This window comes from Coregonus clupeaformis, chromosome 27 (assembly GCF_020615455.1).
Source record: "Coregonus clupeaformis isolate EN_2021a chromosome 27, ASM2061545v1, whole genome shotgun sequence".
Taxonomy (NCBI): domain Eukaryota; kingdom Metazoa; phylum Chordata; class Actinopteri; order Salmoniformes; family Salmonidae; genus Coregonus; species Coregonus clupeaformis.
In genome coordinates this window covers 15,871,749-15,894,656 of record NC_059218.1, presented here as the reverse complement: position 1 = coordinate 15,894,656, position 22,908 = coordinate 15,871,749, and the positions used below count along the sequence as shown (strand labels likewise).

At 42.1% G+C, this 22,908-nt stretch overlaps 1 protein-coding gene across 2 annotated transcripts; it reads left to right on the top strand.

Annotated features, from left to right (window-relative positions):
* The first annotated feature begins 7 nt into the window (after positions 1–7).
* LOC121541552 (nucleolysin TIA-1) lies at positions 8–22,643 on the top strand. 2 transcript variants are annotated; one of them, XM_041850631.2, is made up of 12 exons: positions 8–244; positions 6,815–6,911; positions 7,606–7,704; positions 9,255–9,309; positions 9,504–9,591; positions 10,782–10,857; positions 11,032–11,140; positions 11,278–11,373; positions 16,147–16,231; positions 16,358–16,508; positions 20,669–20,814; positions 21,023–22,643. In XM_041850631.2, the coding sequence occupies exons 1-12, from the start codon at positions 216–218 to the stop codon at positions 21,159–21,161; spliced, it is 1,170 nt and encodes a 389-aa protein (XP_041706565.1). In that variant the 5' UTR covers positions 8–215; the 3' UTR covers positions 21,162–22,643. The 2 variants fall into 2 exon arrangements, with proteins under 2 accessions (XP_041706565.1, XP_041706564.1); XM_041850630.2 differs by having other exon boundaries at positions 9–244; positions 20,666–20,814.
* The last annotated feature ends 265 nt before the right edge of the window (positions 22,644–22,908 follow it).

The following is a 22,908-nucleotide window of genomic DNA, read 5'->3' as shown; positions in this document are numbered from 1 at the left end:
CCGCTTTCTTTCACGGCCATCTTGTGTCGCCTTTCCATTGTTCATTAAAGTTAGCAGGGGTGGCGGAGCTATTTACTGCGCATAATTTTTTGGGGGGCTATTGTTCAGTTGACATCAGCAAAATAGGGGAAAGGAGCAAGAATCCAAGGTCATCATAGAATACGACACACGTGGACTTTTCGCTCAGGGTTCGATCTCACACTCCGTCGGAAAATATGATGGACGACGAACAACCCAAGACCCTGTATGTATGATTAGCCGCAAGCTAACTATCCGACTGACCGTTTCTTTCAAGTATAATGTAGCGGTGCATGTATCGCTCTTGTACGTGTCAATTGCATTTTCATAATATGTGGTCCGTAATAATCATGTCAGTCAGTTCTCCACCCCCTGTTTTCTAGTTGTGAGCCAGCCAACTGGGGATTTGATGAAAATGTCAGCTAGCTAACGTTACCAACTAACTAGCCGCACTGGCTAGCAGGCTAGCTAGGTAACATGTCAAACGTGTCCATTTTTTAGACAAAGGCACTGTTTTGTTGCGAACACTGTTGCGACTGCATAATAATTTCGAAAGCCACCTTTAGATTTCAGCATTTATTGATATTGCGATGTTCTTATTCGCCTATGGGAGTTAATTGAGAATTATTTTGTATATTTTGGTAATATCAGCTATTCGAGAATGACTAACATGCTGCTAACTATCTTGCTTGCTAACTAACCCTTGTCGGCAGCGGAGCAATGCTGTTGTCATCAGCCTGATACTTTTCTACACCGGTGTCCATACTCTAGTTATAATATATGTGAAATCATAACCTACCTGCTAACGGGTTGGCTAACTAACTACAATCTAACTAGCGACACTGCTCGGCATTCATCAGTGTTATGTTGGTTTGCTAACTTGCCGTCCATACCGCTACAAATCTGAGATTCAATTTGGGTTTGTTAGTCTGTCGCAGTGTCGGTGTTGTTACTACGACACTGGCCATGTATGATAGCTAATGCACATAGCTAGCTAACCTTAGTTAGTTAAGGAAAATATTGAATGGAATGTGAAAGCGTGGCCTAGTCTTGTCGGATGCCGAGTTTCAGTTTCTGGGGCCTAGGCGCCTACTAACTCAAGGAAATTCTAACCGTGAATGTTACTGTATCAATGTGTGTTGCTTCTTCTAGCAGCAGACATAAACTCACAGTAACATAATCTCAGTTGTGACAATGTTACAAATAATATGTAACGTTACAGTAGCTGTAAAAGACGGTGGGGTGTTTACTGTTTTCAAGCAGCCCAGCTAACTTTACTTCACTGTTTTTCTTCTTTGTATGGCGCATCCCTGTCTTGGTTTCAGTTTCACCTCAGTTGGCTTCTTCATGTGGCCGCTGTGGTTATACCGTGCCTCGCTTGGGCTAGTATCCATTTTAAAACTCCCAATATCCCAAATGGGTAAATATATTTTTGAAAACATCCCCATTGATTTAAACAACACTTTACGTACATGTTTGCCCATAGAATACGTTTTCAGAAAGTCGATTTTTGGACCTGTGTGCCAAAACATTCAGGAGGTAAAGGTGCTCAAAGTTGACACTTTGCATACCATACCATGAGACATCTATGGAAGCCTGTTCCCACCACCCCAAACAATTAATCAGACTGAGTTATGAGATAATAAGTAGGGCTGGGTGATATTTTGAATGAATGTTTTAGTGGAATGTGCCAAATGCCTGTATCACAAGAAACACATGTTTTTATGAGTGTTCTGTCTTTTTGGTCTCCTTCGCTCCTTCTGTGCTGTGTGCTCTGTGCACTTTCCCACTCACACACAGACACCAAGCCCCTCCACCTGTCACTCACAACAACAAACAACGAAAGATAACTTCTTCCTCTCTGACAACAAGCAATTTAAACTTGCTATTTGTATTTGAGGTTTGATCCAACAGAATCGGTCATATGGACACCGAAACGCTTAGATACATTATTTTACTGTAATAGACGAGAACTTAACCTTTCTAACGAAACCCTTTTTATGTCTCAACTCCCAAAATGTAGAACAGAGCAGACCCTACTAAAACTAGAGTATCAATGAACATGATTGTGGAAAAGTTATGCTCAGTTCTTTCGCTCTAGGCATTGCGGTACCATGTACCACCAGCAGCATTTTAGCCACAGACTTATGTGCTAGCAGTCTATTCTGCAATGAGCATAAAAATACATTTATATAAGGAATTGGAAACTAGTTTTCATTCTGAGAAATATGCATTTTCTTATCCAGGTAGGCCACTTTATTTCAATATCTAAACAAAGTGAACAGACCATGTTGTTCAAACAGTTGGAGACAGACAGGAGGGTGTATTCATAACAGTTCAACTGTTCTACCTTGTTAGCAAGCAAATATATCCAAGTTGGCTAGATTTGAAATATAAAGTTTAGCAAGCTACTCACTAGCATGTGGGCTTGTGCTTGGGAGATTGTTTATGAAAGCCAGATCAGTGATTATTGCCAAAAATGCAGGTTAAACTATTTTGGTAAAATAATTAAATTATTAGTCGGTCTTATGATTGTGGAAGGCTTATATTTAGCTTAGGTATAATTTTACAAGCCCTGAATTCTTTATAATTTTACAAGCCCCGAATTCATTAGATTATTCATGGCTGTTTGAAATGCAGTGTATTGACCTTTTTTTAATTGTGCAACAAAGCTTATTTAGATAACTTTTAAAAAATCTAGATTTACAGTGCATTCAGGAAGTATTTAGACCCCTTTACTTTTTCCACATTTTGTTACAATACAGCCTTATTCTAAAATTGATTAAGTACAAACATTTCCTCATCAATCTACACACAATACCCCATAATGGCAAAGCGAAAACAGGTTTTTAGAAAGGTTTGCTAATTTATAAAAGTAAATAAAAATGGCAATACCTTATTTACATAAGTATTCAGACCCTTTGCTATGAGACTCGAAATGGAGCTCAGGTGCATCCGGTTTCCATTGATCATCCTTGAGATGTTTCTACAACTTCTACAACTTGTGGTAAATTCAATTGATTGGACATGCTTTGGAAAGGCACACACCTGTCTATATAAGGTCCCACAGTTGACAGTGCATGTCAGAGCAAAAACCAAGCCAATAGGTCGAAGGAATTGTCCGTAGAGCTCCGAGACAGGATTGTGTCGGGGCACAGATCTGGGGAAGGGTACGAAAAAATTTCTGCAGCATTGAAGGTGTCCAATAACACAGTGACCTCCATCATTCTTAAATGGAAGAAGTTTGGAACCACCAAGACTCTTCCTAGAGCCGGCCGCCTGGCCAAACTCAGCAATCAGGGGGGGAAGGGCCTTGGTCAGGGAGGTGACCAAGAACCCGATGGTCACTCTGACAGAGCTCCAGAGTTCCCCTGTGGACATTTTTCTTCCAGAAGCACAACCATCTCTGCAGCACTCCACCAATCAGGCATCTATGGTAGAGTGGCCTGTCGGAAGGCACTCCTCAGTAAAAGGTACATGACAGCCCGCTTGGAGTTTGCTAAAAGACACCTAAAGGACTCTCAGACCATGAGAAACAAGATTCTCTTGTCTGATGAAACCAAGATTGACCTCTTTGGCCTGAATGCCATTTGTCACGTCTGGAGGAAATCACTACGGTGAAGCATGGTGGTGGCAGCATCATGCTGTGGGGATGTTTTTCAGTGGCAGGGACTGGGAGACTAGTCAGGAACAAGGGAAAGATTAATGGAGCAAAGTACAGAGATCCTTGATGAAAACCTGCTCCAGAGCGCTCAGGATCTCAGACTGGGACAAAGGTTCACCTTCTAACAGGACAACGACCCTAAGCACACAGCCAAGACAACGCATGAGTGGCTTCGGGACAAGTCTCTGAATGTCCTTGAGTGGCCTGGTCAGAGTCTGGACTTGAACCCGATCGAATATCTATGGAGAGAGCTGTGCTGCGACGCTCCCCATCCAACCTGACAAAGCTTGAGAGGATCTGCAGAGAAGAATGGGAGAAACTCTCCAAATACAGGTGTGCCAAGCTTGTAGCGTCATACCCAAGAAGACTAGAGGCTGTAATCGCTGCCAAAGGTTCTTCAACAAAGTACTGAGTAAAGGGACTGAATACTTATGTAAAATGTGATATTTCAGTTATTATTTTGATAGATTTGCAATATTCTAAAAACCGTTTTTTGCTTTGTCATCATGGGGTATTGTGTGTAGATTGATGAGGGGGAAAAACTATTTAATCAATTTTAGAATTAGGCTGTAACATAACAAAATGTGGAAAAAGTCAAGGGCTCTGAACACTTTCCGAATGCACTGTATATGTTGAATCGCCCATATCATCCAGCCCTAATAGTAAGTCATACTTGAGATATGTAAGCCATTATTATGAGACATGTAAGTCTGGATCATGGACATCGAATAATCCTGCAGAGCTACCCCTTTTTAAAGGGGCAATCTGGGATTCAAACAATAACAAAGCAATTTCCCTGCTACTTTTTTGGTGAACAGCTGAGGAGTGGGACAGGAGAAATGTAACCATTCTCAAATACATAGACGCAAGGACTCTCGCATATGGATGCAAGGACTGACAATCCATGAAATTGAAATTATAGTTTTAACCATGTTTTGAAGCTATACAGTATCCGTTTTAAAAAGGGCAATCTGGTATTGGTACATACATTTTTGGACTTTAAAATTATTCATATAGCCATTGAACTTAGAAATGCCTCATGAGCAACGGTCTTACCCCATCAGAACCCAAAATATAATCTTGTTCTACTCCATTGTTTGTAAACAATGTAATTGTAAACAAATACTGTATATCTTCAAAACATGGTTAAAACTATCATTTTGATGTCATGGATGGTCAGTACTTGCATCCATATGTGAGAGTCCTTGCATCTATGTATTTGAGTGGTTACATTTCTCCTGCCCCATTCTTAGTGGCGGGGAAAAATGCTTTGTTTGAATCCCAGATTGCTCCTTTAATAGGGGCCGACCTGCAGGACTCTTCAATGTCCGTGATCTAGAATTACTTACTATCTCATGATAATGACGTACTATCTCATAAGTATGACTTGCTTATCTCATAATGACTTAGTAACTCATAATTATGATATAGTATCTCATAACTCCTAGTCATAAAAATAATAATAATTTGGTGGTGGGAATGGGCTTCCATACATCCATGTCTTACAATTACATCATTTAGCATCATTATCCAGAGCGACTTACAAATTGGTGCATTCAACTTATGATAGCCAGTGGGACAACCACCTTTAAAAAAATTAAAAAATGTTTTATGGGGGGTGGGGGAAGAAGGATTACTTTATAGAAAGTCTTCATCACTGGAACGAAACGGTTGGGTTTGATATCATTTAAAAGCTTACAAACAGTTGTCAAACTATTTTATTTCTTTAAAGAATGTATTGTATAAGAATACATTTTTACACCTTTAATGTCAATTATCTAAAAACGCGTAAACCAGGGCTTTACGCTGATTGTTTTTTACAAGGTGCACGTGTGCGCCTAAGTTGGCAAATGTAGGCGCATACAAAGATGTAGTTTTTCTAGGCACACTGGTGCTCCTAAATAAAAATTCCAGGTCACACAGCAAAATATTTAGGCGCATATGTGAGTAAAATGGTCGCACTGTAAAGCCCTGTAAACTCCACAAATGTTTTATTCATATTTGTATGTGCTGTAGTGTAGCTGAGAGACCATATTTCACATCTGAGGTTTTTGTGTTGTGCCCGCCATCAGTTGAGACACAACATGCTCTTGAATACAGTGGGTGTCATTTCAATCATAGAAATATAATTTATAGAATGGACCTATCCCTTCAGACCACTGTCATTTAGCTGGTACACAATTGAAATGTTATTGAAATGAACTTCTAATTACTACCACAAAGATGGCCGCCGGTCCACCCACCCTCGGATGTCAACTTAAATGGTCATGTCTATTCTATGATCTATATTTCTATGATTTCAATAGGTTTCCTATAGAAGATTAATAGTATAATTTAAAACAGATATTCCGATTCAAGTCAACATTCTCTGATGTGTGGACCTCCAACCGTCTTTGTGGTACCATTTTTGAAAGTCGACGTTTCAATTTATTATCAGCCAAAACATGACACCCACCCTGTATTCAAGAGCATGTTGTCTCAACCGATGGCGTGCACATCACAAAAACGTCACCTGTAAAATTGGGTCTAAGCTACAAATGTTTTTAGATAATTGAGGTTAAATTACAATGTTAATTAAACATTGTTTTCCAGAAATTATAAAATAGTTTGATAACCCTGTTTGTAAGCTTTTAAATGATACCAATCTCAACCGTTTCTCTTTTCCAGTGATGAAGACATGCAAAATGTGGGGTATGCAAAATGGTCAACTTTGAGCACCTTTATCTCTTGAATGTTTTGGCATTCAGGTCCAAAAAGTCACTTTCTGAGCACTTCTACAATCAGCAAATATGTATGCAAGGTTTTGCTCAAAAGGGGTGCTGTTTAAGTGATTGACTTCAAATGGATTTACTCAATGTAAAACTGAATCAGTCAATTCAACTTCTTCCTAATTGTTAGCTGTGAGGTAGAATACTGTGGGTTAAACAGTTCAGCCCAAAATAACAAACAATTCCAGACGGTTTCATACCTCAGTAACATTGTGGATGGTGGTAAACTATCCCTTTAAATCCAGGTGTTCTTAACCACATTTCCATGTCTATTTATTGTCAGCTATGTGGAGCATCTGTTTGTCTTGTATTTGCTGAGCTGAGCCCAGGGTGTCCATGCTGATGTGTTGACACTGTGCTGCAGGTATGTGGGGAACCTGTCCCGGGATGTGACCGAAGCCCTCATCATGCAGCTGTTCGGCCAGATCGGACCCTGCAAGAGCTGTAAAATGATAGTAGATGTGAGTCAAAATCAACCTTCCTATTGTCTAGGAATGAACATTTGATTCTACTCAGAGTTTCTTAACACTGCGCCGTTTTCAGTTAGAACAAACCAGAGAAACGTAAAGAAAAAAGGCATTATGATGTGACTCGTTGAGGGGATTACCTCTGCTTTAAAAAAAAAAAAAAAAACTATTGTTTTGTGCCATCTGAACGTTGACCATGACTGTGGGCCTATTCAGTGGTCTGCAACACATAGAATATTGCAGAATGTAATGTATAGAGCCTATAGAAAAGCAAACATGCCCACACAATTCCCTGTTGAACATGACAGAGAGGGACGTCTGTCCTACACAATACTGCTTTATCTGGTACCCCACAGAGTGAGCCCCAGGACTGAGTAGCCCAATACGACAACAGCTTTGACCAATATTAGCCAGGAGCCTGTTTAAGAACACATTGTACTGTTGTGAGTCTTACCTCTGGGATTGATTAATATTGAGATTCTGAGTCTGTCACGCTAAATAGAAGAAAGACTTGTACTTTGGCCAATCTCTTAATAATGATGATGATGGATTTTAGCTTATATAGGCTAGCTTACCATGGTTTACATTGTAAGGAGGGAGACTCAACTAGGCCTACATTTTACAATGGTAGGATGAAATGCCCAGTTCTGATGTTAAAGTCCCTGTTCTTGTCCCTGTCCCCCTCCAGACGGCAGGTAATGACCCCTACTGCTTTGTGGAGTTCTACGAACACAGGCACGCTGCCGCGTCACTCGCAGCCATGAACGGTCGTAAAATAATGGGTAAGGTAAGCTATCGTATCTACAGGGTGAGTCGGCTTGGGGAGGTTTGGCCAAAAGACAGGAGGAAGGAATTGAAGCCAAGTTCAAATCAACCCCTAGCCGTTATCCCTAGACACTTGACTTGATGTAGGTCTGGAAAGGTCGCATGGGTGCAAGCAATATGGCAGACCTATTAGAAGTTTCTAGGGGAAGGGGCTTGGGGTTGATTTGGGACAGAGGCTCATTGACTGGGTATCACATTGCATCATGGGTATCACACTGCATCATGTTGTCAGTTCAACCTCAACAGTTCACATTAAACATCAGTAAGTATGACATGAATGGAAAGGGTTTCCTCATTGATCAATAATACCACAACACCAGAAGAAAGTTTTGTACGTGCTTAGGCTATATTTGAATGGGTGGCAGCATGCCTTCCAACGATAGGCTACTAAGTTCTTCACCCCATAATCTAGCTGTCTCCATTCCTCAAAAGTGGTTGAGTGTTAGATAAGACTACATATTCCGTAGATGGCGTTCTATATACATTAGGAACACACTGCAGGCCCCAATCTCTAATTAATGGGGACGTTTGACACTGTCATTTGACTGAATTAGATGGTGCCATTTGTTTGGGTTTGAAGCCTGCAGATGTCTCAATGGAAGTAAAATGTCTTGTTCCTTTGGCCTGAGGGGAAATGCTGAATGAACGAGCGTGGAGGAGGGATTGCACTTGAATTCAAACACTGTATGAAACACCTGTTGATAAGATGTTATGCATACCCCAAAAATGTTTCAGGTTATTTAACTACAAAATGTAGCTAGCGATTTAGGATTCTGTGCCATTTACCTGACCCTGCCATCCCAAATTGGGTGTAGTTAATAGGTTCTTCTCACCCGCTGTCCATACGTTCTGTGGTCGGAGTTCTCTCTTAATCCTATTGGTAGACAAAGCCTCTGGACATCACCCATGTAAACAGGTTCATGCTCAGAAGAGAAGACTTGTCATAGCCAATTAGAATTGGCAGCATGTCCCATGACTTTAAACCTGGTTGGGTTGTGTAATCTTTCAAAGTAGTGTCCCCCATTGACCTGTTTCAAATAACACTCCTCTACTTCTACCCTACCACCCTTATTATTATGATTATTATTGTTCTTGTGTACAATGTGTTATTTTGTAAAAAACCCTTTGCATAAAGAATCCAAATAATAACTATACTATATCTCTAAAGACACATTCAGTTGAAAATATTTTATCCTCAACAGGTAATGAAGGACCATTTGAGGAGTAATACAAGTTCGTAAAATTCACTTGTTTGTAAGTCCCTTGTTATTTGGACCTTTTTACTTTTAGACGTTTTGTTCCAAATTTGATTGATTAGACGGTGAGACTGAATTGTGACATAGTCTGAGTGTGAGCAGGCTTTCCCTCTATTATTGTGTGACTACAACAAGCCCTCTAATCGGCAAACAGACAGACACGTGTGGTGTCCAAGTAAGGCTCGCTTTTCACCCCTATTTCCATCCCTCTCTCTCTATCTATCTCTCTCTCTTTCTCTCTATCTCTCTTCTTCAGGAGGTCAAAGTGAACTGGGCCACAACCCCTAGCAGCCAGAAGAAAGACACAAGCAGTGAGTACTATCTCCCTTAATACTTTGGCATGCACCGTACCTAACTGTGTTAAAGGAGTAGTGCCTAGACTGTGTATGGTGCATTCAGAGCACATTTCTGTTATCAAGAATATTCCAAGAATTGTTAGCATTGGTGTCTAAATGAGTTGACTATAAAAAACGTATTATATATATATGATTCTGTCTGTGTTCAGATCACTTCCACGTTTTCGTTGGAGACCTCAGTCCTGAAATCACCACGGATGACATCAAAGCTGCTTTTGCACCCTTTGGGCGGATATCGTGAGTGTTCTCTCTGTTTCTCCTGACCCCAGTTATTATCTCTGTTATGCTTATTCAAAACACTACAAAGATATGTTCCTTCAATTGTGAATGTATTGATTGAACAGAAGAGAATAAGCTGTACTCACAGCATTAATCCTTGACTTCGGCGATGTCATTTACAAAATAGCCTCCAACACTACTCAGCAAATTGGATGTAGTCTATCACAGTGCCATCCGTTTTGTCACCAAAGCCCCATATACTACCCACCACTGTGACCTGTACGCGCTTGTTGGCTGGTCCTCACTACATATTCGTCGCCAAACCCACTGGCTCCAGGTCATCTATAAATCACTGCTATGCAAATCCCCGCCTTATCTTAGCTCATTGGTCACCATAGCAACACCCACCCGTAGTCTGCGCTCCAGCAGGTATATCTCACTGGTCATCCCCAAAGCCAACACCTCCTTTGGCCGCCATTCCTTCCAGTTCTCTGCTGCCAATGACTGGAACGAACTGCAAAAATCTCTGAAGCTGGAGACTCATATCTCCCTCACTAACTTTAAGCATCAGTTGTCAAAGCACCTTACCGATCACTGCACCTGTACACAGCCCATCTGAAATTAGCCCACCCAACTACCTCATCCCCATATTGTTATTTATTTTGCTCATTTGCACCCCAGTATCTCTATTTGCACATCATCTCTTGCACATCTATCATTCCAGTGTTAATACTAATTGTAATTATTTTGCACTATGGCCTATTTATTACCTTACCTCCATAACTTGCTACATTTGCACACACTGTATATATATTTTCTGTTGTATTTTTTTGACTTTGTTTTGTTTTACCCCAAATGTAACTCAGTTTTTTATCGCACTGCTTTGCTTTATCTTGGCCAGGTCGCAGTTGTAAATGAGAACTTGTTCTCAACAGGCTTACCTGGTTAAATAAAGGTGAAATAAAATAAATAAATAAAAATCTGTCAAATGTTCTCTACAGATCTTTTTCGGGTATGTCTGTCAATAAGCAAATATTCACAACAGAAATTCTTAGAATCCTACTTATCAAGTGCTTTACAGCAACGTGAGCCGAAACCTCCTTGGACAGGATACGCTCCCTAGAAACACTGCTCCATAGGATGGATTCAGTGGCCGGAGGCTATAACTTGCTATTGTCTTGCTAACAGTAGTCTTTGTCTGTTCACAGAGATGCCCGGGTGGTGAAAGACATGGCTACTGGCAAATCTAAAGGCTATGGCTTTGTGTCCTTCTTCAACAAATGGGTGAGTGTCCATTCCTTTGTCTCCCCCCTCAGACAACACAGAGCAATGTTTAGACAAGCAAATTCCACCCTGTAGTTCATTAACTACTTTGGTGTAGATAAGGTTTAAATTCTAGGTTATACCGTGATTAATAAAGTGTGTGGATATTGGAACTGACTGACTGTGTGTGTGTAGGATGCGGAGAATGCCATCCAACAGATGGGAGGTCAGTGGTTGGGAGGAAGGCAGATCAGGACCAACTGGGCTACCAGGAAGCCCCCTGCACCCAAAGCCACCTACGAGAGTGAGTACACATACACACACTGCTCCAAAGAATGACTCGCACACACCTGCTGGCATTAGATACAAAAAACATTGCCGCAATCTATTTTCTCATTCATGTTTTAAATCAACCTTCTGTTCCTCCCCCCTGTGGAGCAGCGAACACAAAGCACCTGTCGTTTGAGGAGGTTGTGAACCAGTCCAGCCCCAGCAACTGTACAGTCTACTGTGGAGGAGTCTCTGCAGGGCTTACAGGTATATAACGACCACCCTCTCTCTATATAACTACCACCCTCTCTCTATATAACGACCACCCTCTCTCTATATAACTACCACCCTCTCTCTATATAACTACCACCCTCTCTCTATATAACTACCACCCTCTCTCTATATAACTACCACCCTCTCTCTATATAACTACCACCCTCTCTCTATATAACTACCACCCTCTCTCTATATAACTACCACCCTCTCTCTATATAACTACCACCCTCTCTCTATATAACTACCACCCTCTCTCTATATAACTACCACCCTCTCTCTATATAACTACCACCCTCTCTCTATATAACTACCACCCTCTCTCTATATAACTACCACCCTCTCTTTATAACTACCACCCTCTTTATATAACTACCACCCTCTCTCTATATAACTACCACCCTCTCTCTATATAACTACCACCCTCTCTCTATATAACTACCACCCTCTCTCTATATAACTACCACCCTCTCTCTATATAACTACCACCCTCTCTCTATATAACTACCACCCTCTCTCTATATAATGACCACCCTCTCTCTATATAACTACCACCCTCTCTCTATATAACTACCCCCTCTCTCTATATAACTACCACCCTCTCTCTATATAACTACCACCCTCTCTCTATATAACTACCACCCTCTCTCTTTATAACTACCCCAGGGTTTCCGTTAGGAAAATGGACAATGTGACCAAATGCCAAAATGCAATTCATGGGAAAAAGGGAAAAATACCATTCTAAACAGCGCACCTGATGCAAGCGGTATATGACCGAGATGAAAATCTCAGTTAGAAACTTAGAAAGAGGGTGAATCTAAAAATGCAACAACTAGGATGGGTTGCTAATATGACTAGGATTGTGCATTTGGCTTCTGGACAATGAAAGAAAGTTGATATGACAACCAATAGAACTGGAGAAAAATGGCGTATGAGGAAGTCTTTCATAGGCAGCGAGCGTGGCAAAAGGCCTAGCTGATTATTGAGTTGCGGCTGTCAGTTAAAAGCATCTAAAATATGTGTGACGGTAACGTGTCTCGAGTATAATTGAAAATGTTGAGACAAGGAGAAGGGGAGGGGTTTGTGGCGAATATAGCCTATAGGCGTCTCTCTCCAGTATGCATGCGCTCTGCTCTCCAGACTCCACTCAGTTTTCCCGCCAATTCTTGCGGATTTATTGTTTCATGTGAATTGTTTGCCCTGTGTTTGTTTATTTTGATAAATTCCCCCATTACATTCACTACATGACCAAAAGTATGTGGACACCCCTTCAAATTAGTGGATTTGGCTATTTCAGCCACACCTGTTTGCTGACAGGTGTATAAAATCGAGCACACAGCCATGCAATCTCCATAGACAAACATTGGCAGTAGAATGGCCCATACGGAAAAGCTCAGTGACTTTCAACGTGGCACCGTCATAGGATGCCACCTTTCCAACAAGTCAGTTCGTCAAATTCCAGCCCTGCTAGAGCTGCCCCGGTCAACTGTAAGCGCTGTTATTGTGAAGTGGAAACGACTAGGAGCAACAACTACTCAGCCGCGAAGTGGTAGGCCACACAAGCTCACAGAACGGGACCGCCGAGTGCTGTAGCGCGTAAAAATCATCTGTCCTCGGTTGTAACACTCAATACCGAGTTCCAAACTGCCTCTGGAAGCAATGTCAGCACAATAACTGTTTGTTGGGAGCTTCATGAATTGGGTTTCCATGGCCGAGCAGCCGCACACAAGCCTAAGATCCCCATGCGCAATGCCAAGCGTCGGCTGGAGTGATGGACTCTAGAGCAGTGGAAACGCGTTCTCTGGAGTGATGAATCACGCTTCACCATCTGGCAGTCCGACGGACGAATCTGGGTTTGGCGGATACCAGGAGAACGCTACCTGCCTAAATTAGGGCTGTGTCGGTCACGAAATTTTGTGAACCGGTGATTGTCAAGCAAATAACTGTCAGTCTCACGGTAATTGACCGTTTAATTAACAAACACATTTAGCATCTCCTGGCTTCCACACACATTTTAAAAAGTCTAATAAATCCATGTAATATAGCCTACATCTTCGCAATAAATCCATTATTTATTTAAGACAGGTCTAAAGAAGCATGACATTAAGAAAATGTAGTCTATTTCAGAAGAAATGAATAGCATATTCTGAGTTGTCCTGATCTGGCTATGCCAAATGGCTGTGGGCTACACTAGTTAATTTAGCAGACAGGATTTGCTTATAATTCCGTGGCATTATTTTATAGTATGAAGAATACAATTGAACAAAGCTGAATAAAATAGAAAGGATATTTTCTCCAAATGATTTGAGGGAGTCTGCACATGCGGCTATTCTGTCTTGAGCAGTTAACAAAGAAATAGGTACTCCTATATGCTTAATTTAGAGTTATTATGTAACTTTAGTTGTTCTACAAAGGTTGGGCTATAAGTTTTGATTTTTAAAACATTGTAAGGCTGCACAATGAGACTAATAATGATTTGAAAAAAGTTTCTTAAAAGGCATTTAGCTTTTTTTGCGCAGGCTGTACACACTCCAATAGTCTCTCATTCACATTTTGACAAGCACTTGATAATGCCTCGAATTTCATGGCTGCATCCCCTTTGTGGCCGTAATGCACCCTAAAATGTATGCACGCATGACTGTAAGTCGCTTTGGATAAAAGCGTCTGCTAAATGGCATATTATTTTTATTATTATTTTTAAAAATCCTTGCCTTTTGCAGCCTGGAGTGCTGCGTAATGCCCTTGTCCCTGAGTTTGCTGCGCAATCCGAAGCGTCTCTCACTCACACGGCTCTCCGTCACGTGATCAGGTCTTTCTCACAGGCTACAAGTGAAGACGGACACATCGGGGGCGCAACTGCGCGTGTCCTTATCCAATTCTGAGGTGCATATTGAAGATATTGGAAGAACTGTCCACATTTACTTTTCATCAGCCAACAAGATGAGTAGGCCTAACGAACAGCAAAAGCACTACCCTATGTCAATCTACTATCCCCCATAGTACAAAAGTCGACCTATTCTGTGCAATAAATATATATTCCAAACAGTTGTGGGATGCGATAGATCCCAAATTAATACAACCACTAGCATAAAAAAAATGTTTTATGCAATGTGGCTGATGCAACAGATCAGAACGTTTAGCTTAAAATGTTGATCAACTATTAGGCTATTTCTTCACATTATAAGCGCAGCAATGCGCACATGGTAGTAGGCTATAAGCGTGAATGTTCCATTAGCGGAAAATAGCATTATCCAAAGTGACCGCCAATTCAATTATGCATGTTATGCTTTTATTATACGGTGAAAATGATCTTCTTCAAACTTGAAACTCACGCGCTGCTTATATATGCTAGTTAGGCTCTATACCCCTTGTAAAGCGGGTTAATGTGCTTAGTTTTTAAGAAGGTATTTGGCCACTTAAGTTGTGATACAAACCTTATTAAAACATATAGGCCTATGGGCTAGGCTACATGAGGTGTGCAACTATGATTCGAACAAGTAGCTAAAAAAGGCATTGTTTCTAATGCTGGGCATCATTCACAAAAGATAATATATAATTCACAATATATAGCCCCAATGCATAGTGCCAACTGTAAAGTTTGGTGGAGGAGGAATAATGGTCTGGGGTTGTTTTTCATGGTTCGGGCTAGGCCCCTTAGTTCCAGTGAAGGGAAATCTTAACGCTACAGCATACAATTACATTCTAGACGATTCTGTGCTTCCAACTTTGTGGCAACAGTTTGGGGAAGGCCCTTTCCTGTTTCAGCATGACAATGCCCCCGTGCACAAAGCGAGGTCCTTACAGAAATGGTTTGTCGAGATCGATGTGGAAGATCTTGACTGGCCTGCACAGAGCCCTGACCTCAACCCCATCGAACACCTTTGGGATGAATTGGAACGCAGACTGCGAGCCAGGCCTAATCGCCCAACATCAGTGCCCGACCTCACTAATGCTCTTGTGGCTGAATGGAAGCAAGTCCCCGCAGCAATGTTCCAAGTTGTTTGGAGTGCACCATGTGAACAATGAGCATGGGTCTGGTTTTTCATTACGCATAGAAGTAGTCTACCTGGCCTGCTGCGTGCAAATGTAGGATTTGGGAATGTTTGCGTTCTGATTGTTTTAGTCACCATGTCCACCACTAATAAGCTGAGTTTCTCAGTCATTTTTTCTTCACCTCACACGGTAAGTAAACAACGTTTTTTTTAACATCCATTGCGAATGATAGCTTAATAGTTCTTCACAGTAGGCCTATTTGAGAACTTTCCAACAATCTCCCCCTCGATAATCACCAAGCCTCGGTGTGAAAGAGCAAAATATCATGATCTGGTGATCCCATATTTCCAGTGTAAACGTCATAACATACCTTTCCCTTGTGCAAAAACCGCTGTCTGTTCTATTGATCAGCTTTGAGTTTTGTTAGCTAACGGAAACCCTGAACTACCCCCCCTCTATATATAACTACCCCCCCTCTCTCTATATAACTATCCCTCTCCATATAACTACCCCTCTCTAAATAACAACCCCTCCCCTCTATACAACTACCCCTCTCTCTATATAACTACCCCTCTCTATACAACTACGCCTCTCTATATAAGTACCCCCCCTCTATATAACTACGTCTCTCTATAGAACTACTACCCTCTCTCTAGATAACTATCCTCCCTCTCTATATAACTACCCCCTTTATAACTGTTGTGTTAACAGTGATTGTGTGAATATAGGACTCACAGGTATATAACTACCCCTTCCTCTATTCCCCCACCTTAGAGCAACTGATGAGGCAGACCTTCACCCCCTTCGGTCAGATCATGGAGATCAGAGTTTTCCCAGACAAAGGCTACTCGTTTGTGAGGTAAGACCACAGACTGAGAGAGTGTGTTTGAGATCGACCCACATTGCAGTTGGACTGCACCGAGTCATTGCCATAGGAAGACTCATTCTCACCCTTGTCCCCCTCTCACACCTCTACCTGGTCTAGGTTCAACTCCCACGAGGGAGCGGCCCACGCCATTGTGTCAGTGAATGGGACGTCCATGGAGGGGCACGTGGTGAAGTGTTACTGGGGGAAGGAGACCACAGACATGGTCAGCCCCATGCAGCAGGTACAGGTGCCTCAGGTAACACCGCAGGTAACATCTCCCTTTCTCATACAACATCATTACTGTCTGTTATTACATATCTGTATATTGTATGGTATTATACAATATGTATGTTATATACACACATACATACATACAGTACTGTTCAAAAGTTTGGGGTCACTTAGAAATGTTATTTTGTTTTCGAAAGAAAAGCTATTTTGTTGTCCATTAAAATAACATCAAATTGATCAGAAATACAGTGTAGACATTGTTAATGTTGTAAATGGCTATTGTAGCTGGAACTGCTGATTTTTAATGGAATATCTACATAGGCGTACAGAGGCACATTGTCAGCAACCATCAGTCCTGTGTTCCAATGGCACGTTGTGTTTGCTAATCCAAGTTTATCATTTTAAAAGGCTAATTGATCATTAGAAAACGCTTTTGCAATTATGTTAGCACAGCTGAAAGCTGTTGTGCTGATTTAAAGAAGCAATAAAACTGGCCTTGAAGGAAAGCAGCCAACAAGTGCTCAGCATATGTGGGAACTCCTTCAAGCCCGTTCAGGTGAAAAAAGCATTCCAGGTGAAGCTGGTTGAGAGAATGCCAAGAGTGTGCAAAGCGGTCATCAAGGCAAAGGGTGGCTATTTGAAGAATCTCAAATATAAAATATATTTGGATTTGATTAACACTTTCTTGGTTACTAAATGATTCAATATGTTATTTCATAGTTTTGATGTATTCACTATTGTTCTACAATGTAAAAAATAAAGAACCTTTGAATGAGTAGCTGTATCCAAAGTTTTGACTGGTACTGTGTGTGTAATAAATAAATAAATAAATAAATATATATATATATATATATATATAACTGCTCAAAAAAATAAAAGGAACACTAAAATAACACATCCTAGATCTGAATGAATGAAATAATCTTATTAAATACTTTTTTCTTTACATAGTTGAATGTGCTGACAACAAAATCACACAAATTATCATTGGAAATCAAATGTATCAACCCATGGAGGTCTGGATTTGGAGTCACCCTCAAAATTAAAGTGGAAAACCACACTACAGGCTGATCCAACTTTGATGTATTGTCCTTAAAACGAGTCAAAATGAGGCTCAGTAGTGTGTGTGGCCTCCACGTGCCTGTATGACCTCCCTACAACGCCTGGGCATGCTCCTGATGAGGTGGCGGATGGTCTCCTGAGGGATCTCCTCCCAGACCTGGACTAAAGCATCCGCCAACTCCTGGACAGTCTGTGGTGCAACGTGGCGTTGGTGGATGGAGCGAGACATGATGTCCCAGATGTGCTCAATTGGATTCAGGTCTGGGGAATAGGCGGGCCAGTCCATAGCATCAATGCCTTCCTCTTGCAGGAACTGCTGACACTCCAGCCACATGAGGTCTAGCATTGTCTTGCATTAGGAGGAACCCAGGGCCAACCGCACCAGCATATGGTCTCACAAGGGGTCTGAGGATCTCATCTCGGTACCTAATGGCAGTCAGGCTACCTCTGGCGAGCACATGGAGGGCTGTGCGGCCCCCCAAAGAAATGCCACCTCACACCATGACTGACCCACCGCCAAACCGGTCATGCTGGAGGATGTTGCAGGCAGCAGAACGTTCTCCACGGCGTCTCCAGACTCGTCTGTCACGTGCTCAGTGTGAACCTGCTTTCATCTGTGAAGAGCACAGGGCGCCAGTGGCGAATTTGCCAATCTTGGTGTTCTCTGGCAAATGCCAAACGTCCTGCACGGTGTTGGGCTGTAAGCACAACCCCCACCTGTGGACGTCGGGCCCTCATACCACCCTCATGGAGTCTGTTTCTGACCGTTTGAGCAGACACATGCACATTTGTGGCCTGCTGGAGGTCATTTTGCAGGGCTCTGGCAGTGCTCCCCCTGCTCCTCCTTGCACAAAGGCGGAGGTAGCAGTCCTGCTGCTGGGTTGTTGCCCTCCTACGGCCTCCTCCACGTCTCCTGATGTACTGGCCTGTCTCCTGGTAGCGCCTCCATGCTCTGAACACTATGCTGACAGACACAGCAAACCTTCTTGCCACAGCTCGCATTGATGTGCCATCCTGGATGAGCTGCACTACCTGAGCCACTTGTGTGGGTTGTAGACTTCGTCTCATGCTACCACTAGAGTGAAAGCACCGCCAGCATTCAAAAGTGACCAAAACATCAGCCAGGAAGCATAGGAACTGAGAAGTGGTCTGTGGTCACCACCTGCAAAACCAGTCCTTTATTGGGGGTGTCTTGCTAATTGCCTATAATTTCCACCTGTTGTCTATTCCATTTGCACAACAGCATGTGAAATGTATTGTCAATCAGTGTTGCTTCCTAAGTGGACAGTTTGATTTCACAGAAGTGTGATTGACTTGGAGTTACATTGTGTTGTTTGTGTTCCCTTAATTTTTTTGAGCAGTGTTTATAATCAGTATCTCACAAATGTGAGTACACCCCTCACATTTTTGTAAATATTTGAGTAGATCTTTTCATGTGACAACACCGAAGAAATGACACTTTGCTACAATGTAAAGCTTGTATAACTGTGTAAATTTGCTGTCCCCTCAAAATAACACAACACACAGCCATTAATGTCTAAATCGCTGGCAACAAAAGTGAGTACACCCCTAAAGTGAAAATGTCCAAATTGGGCCCAAAGTGTCAATATTTTGTGTGGCCACCATCATTTTCCAGCACTGCCTTAACCCTCTTGGGGATGGAGTTCACCAGAGCTTCACAGGTTGCCACTGGAGTCCTCTTCCACTCCTCCATGACGACATCACAGAGCTGGTGGATGTTAGAGACCTTGCACTCCTCCACCTACCGTTTGAGGATGCCCCACAGATGCTCAATAGGGTTTAGGTCTGGAGACATGCTTGGCCAGTCCATCACCTTTACCCTCAGCTTCTTTAGAAAGGCAGTGGTCGTCTTGGAGGTGTGTTTGGGGTCGTTATCATGTTGGAATACTGCCCTGCGGCCCAGTCTCCGAAGGGAGGGGATCACGCTCTGCTTCAGTATGTCACAGTACATGTTGGCATTCATGGTTCCCTCAATGAACTGTAGCTCCCCAGTGCCGGCAGCACTCATGCAGCCCCAGACCATGACACTCCCACCACCATGTTTGACTGTAGGCAAGACACACTTGTCTTTGTACTCCTCACCTGGTTGCCGCCACACACACTTGACTCCATCTGAACCAAATAAGTTTATCTTGGTCTCATCAGACCACAGTACATGGTTCCAGTAATCCATGTCCTTAGTCTGCTTGTCTTCAGCAAACTGTTTGCGGGCTTTCTTGTGCATCATATTTAGAAGAGGCTTCCTTCTGGGACGACAGCCATGCAGACCAATTTGATGCAGTGTGCGGCGTATGGTCTGAGCACTGACAGGCTGACCCCCCACCCCTTCAACCTCTGCAGCAATGCTGGCAGCACTCATACGTCTATTTCCCAAAGACAACCTCTGGAATGACGCTGAGCACGTTCACTCAACTTCTTTGGTCGACCATGGCGAGGCCTGTTCTGAGTGGAACCTGTCCTGTTAAACCGCTGTATGGTCTTGGCCACCGTGCTGCAGCTCAGTTTCAGGGTCTTGGCAATCTTCTTATAGCCCAGGCCATCTTTATGTAGAGCAACATTTTTATTTTTTTTTTCAGATCCTCAGAGTTCTTTGCCATGAGGTGCCATGTTGAACTTCCAGTGACCAGTATGAGGGAGTGTGAGAGCGATGACACCAAATTTAACACACCTGCTCCCCATTCACACCTGAGACCTTGTAACACTAACAAGTCACATGACACCAAGGAGGGAAAATGACTAATTGGGCCCAATTTGGACATTTTCACTTAGGGGTGTACTCACTTTTGTTGCCAGCGGTTTAGACATGAATGGCTGTGTGTTGAGTTATTTTGAGGGGACAGCAAATGTACACTGTTATACAAGCTGTACACTCACTACTCTGCATAGCAAAGTGTCATTTCTTCAGTGTTGTCACATGAAAAGATATACTCAAATATTTACAAAAATGTGAGGTGTGTACTCACTTTTGTGAGATACTGTATATATGCGCTCAGTTTTCGAGGGCTTGAGATAGCATGGCCACTTTCCTGTGTTAATGGACAATTTCTAAGGGAAACAGAAAAACATAGTTGATCCATGACACTGTTTGATCCCTAAGTGTTGTCTCCGCAGCAGAACAAAATGGGCTTTGCAGCGCAGCCCTACAGCCAGTATGCCCAGTGGTACGGTAACGCCCAGCAGATTGGCCAATACGTGCCCAGCGGGTGGCAGGTGCCCACCTACGGAGTCTACGGACAGGCCTGGAACCAGCAGGGCTTCAAGTGAGCGCTCATGAACTACTGAAGAGAACAGTGTTGGAATGAAATGCAGCCCTTAAAGATCAGTCTTTTTCTTGTAAATGTCTCTTTCTCTCCATCCCTCTCCTTCCTTATCTTTACACTCCTGCCCTCTAACCATTTCGGATTTACGTCTTCTTTCTCTCCCCATTCTTCACCTGTCCTCTAACCTCTTGTCTGTGTGTGTGTGTAGTCATTTACAGGCGGGTGCAGGGTGGACGGGTGTGGGAGCGGTGAGTAATGGCGGTGTGGTGGAGCCTGGACAGGGAGTCAACGGGACGGTGCTGGCCAACCAGTCGGGCATGGGCACCGCTGGCTACCACACCCACTGATCAGCGCTGGCCCGGTAGCCCAGCGTCGGTCTCCTACCCTCCACCACCACAGGGGGTGGACATGTGCCCCGTATTTTACAACATGATTAAGAACTCTATGGCGGGGATGTGTGATTCCACCTCTTCCTGTCCAGTCCCCCAACCTGGTTTTTACATGTAAGTTTAAAGGTGGCGTGGAGGAGGGAAAGCTTGTGTGTTATCCATCGGAGGTGGAGCGTTGCCCAGTCCTGGGATATAAGATACATTTGTGTATATATACCCATGCACACAAACACACACAGACACACACACCCACACACACCCTACAAAGGTCTTTGGCCCCGTGTCAGATTGACTGACTCAAGAATCAGAAAGGACTATGCCATTTTTAATTAAAAATAAATACATTTAAATAAATAAAACATGATTAAAAAAGCAGCAACTTCTTTTGGATTTGCTTTTTCTCGTTGGTTTGTTTAGAATGATTTCAACTGCTGATATCGTTAACAAGCTTTGCCTGTTTTGTTTTGTTTCGGGACTGTCATTTTAACTAAATGTTTATAGCAATGACACCATGGAATCATGTGAAATGTAAGAACCTTTTTTTGTGTTATGTTTATATATATATATAAAAAAATTAATCAAATGGATGTCAACTGTTGTAAAAAATTTTTTCATGCTGTTTTCAATCTCAACTAAAAACCAATTGCAGGGATTACTGCCACTGTTTCTTTAAAAGGCAGACATATTGCACAATACTATTACTCTTGGTTACCTTTTCACACAATTTGATGTTACAAAAATTCTAGGTATTTTGAATTGTTTTGCATTCCACTTTTTTTCCTTTTGAAACTTTTATTTTAGAAGGGCTTACATACGTACGTATACTGTTTTGTATGTAAATAACCAAACAGTCTGTTAAACTGTTCTGACGCTGTATAAAGAGGGAAAAAAATCATGTTAATTATGGAAGCTTGCTTGCTTGCTTTTTTGAAGGGCGGGCTGGGGTAAGGGATCGTTAACACTAGACATGGGCATATTAACATCACTGTTTAATGCTGGTCCATGAAAATGTAGGGGACAGTGCAACATTTGATTCTTCCAGGGGCATTGCTATGCAGTGAAAAATGATCTAGACTGAAAAGTAATATAGACTTAAAGTTATTCTGTGTATAAAACCTAAATATTGAACTTTTTGCAGTTTATTTTTATTTTTATGACAAAGTAGTAAATAGTTATCAAATGTTACAAAAAAACTTGAACGTATCAGATTTTTGAACTGGTTCCCCCTATGGAGCAGTTTTAATAATACAGTCGGATGAGACCCCTTTTGTTGCCTTATTTTGAGTTAATTTCATTTTAACCAACCGATTATCATAAACAGCTCATAAGGTCTGATATTTTCAGACCTTATGTTTTGAGGGGGTGTTTTGTGGGGGTTATGTTGATGCTACAACGTGTTCTTGCTTTTTCCCATTAAAATGCTGATGCGTATAAACACTGCTTGTGGGAACTGTTCATCTCGTCACTGTTCTTGTTACTGTATTTTACAGGCTTGATGTGAGAGTGGTTAAGTCTTGCAATGAAATGCTTTTAGGTTTACAATGAGCTTTCATACTTGTAATATTCAGATCCAGTGATTTTGATATCAGGTAACATTTTGTTAGTAGCAGAAACTGGAATATTTGAAGAGTCATTGAGTCAATACAAGAGCAGGCCTGCCTACAGTACAGAAACGTTTGACACAAGCTGTTGAGCATGAATTTAT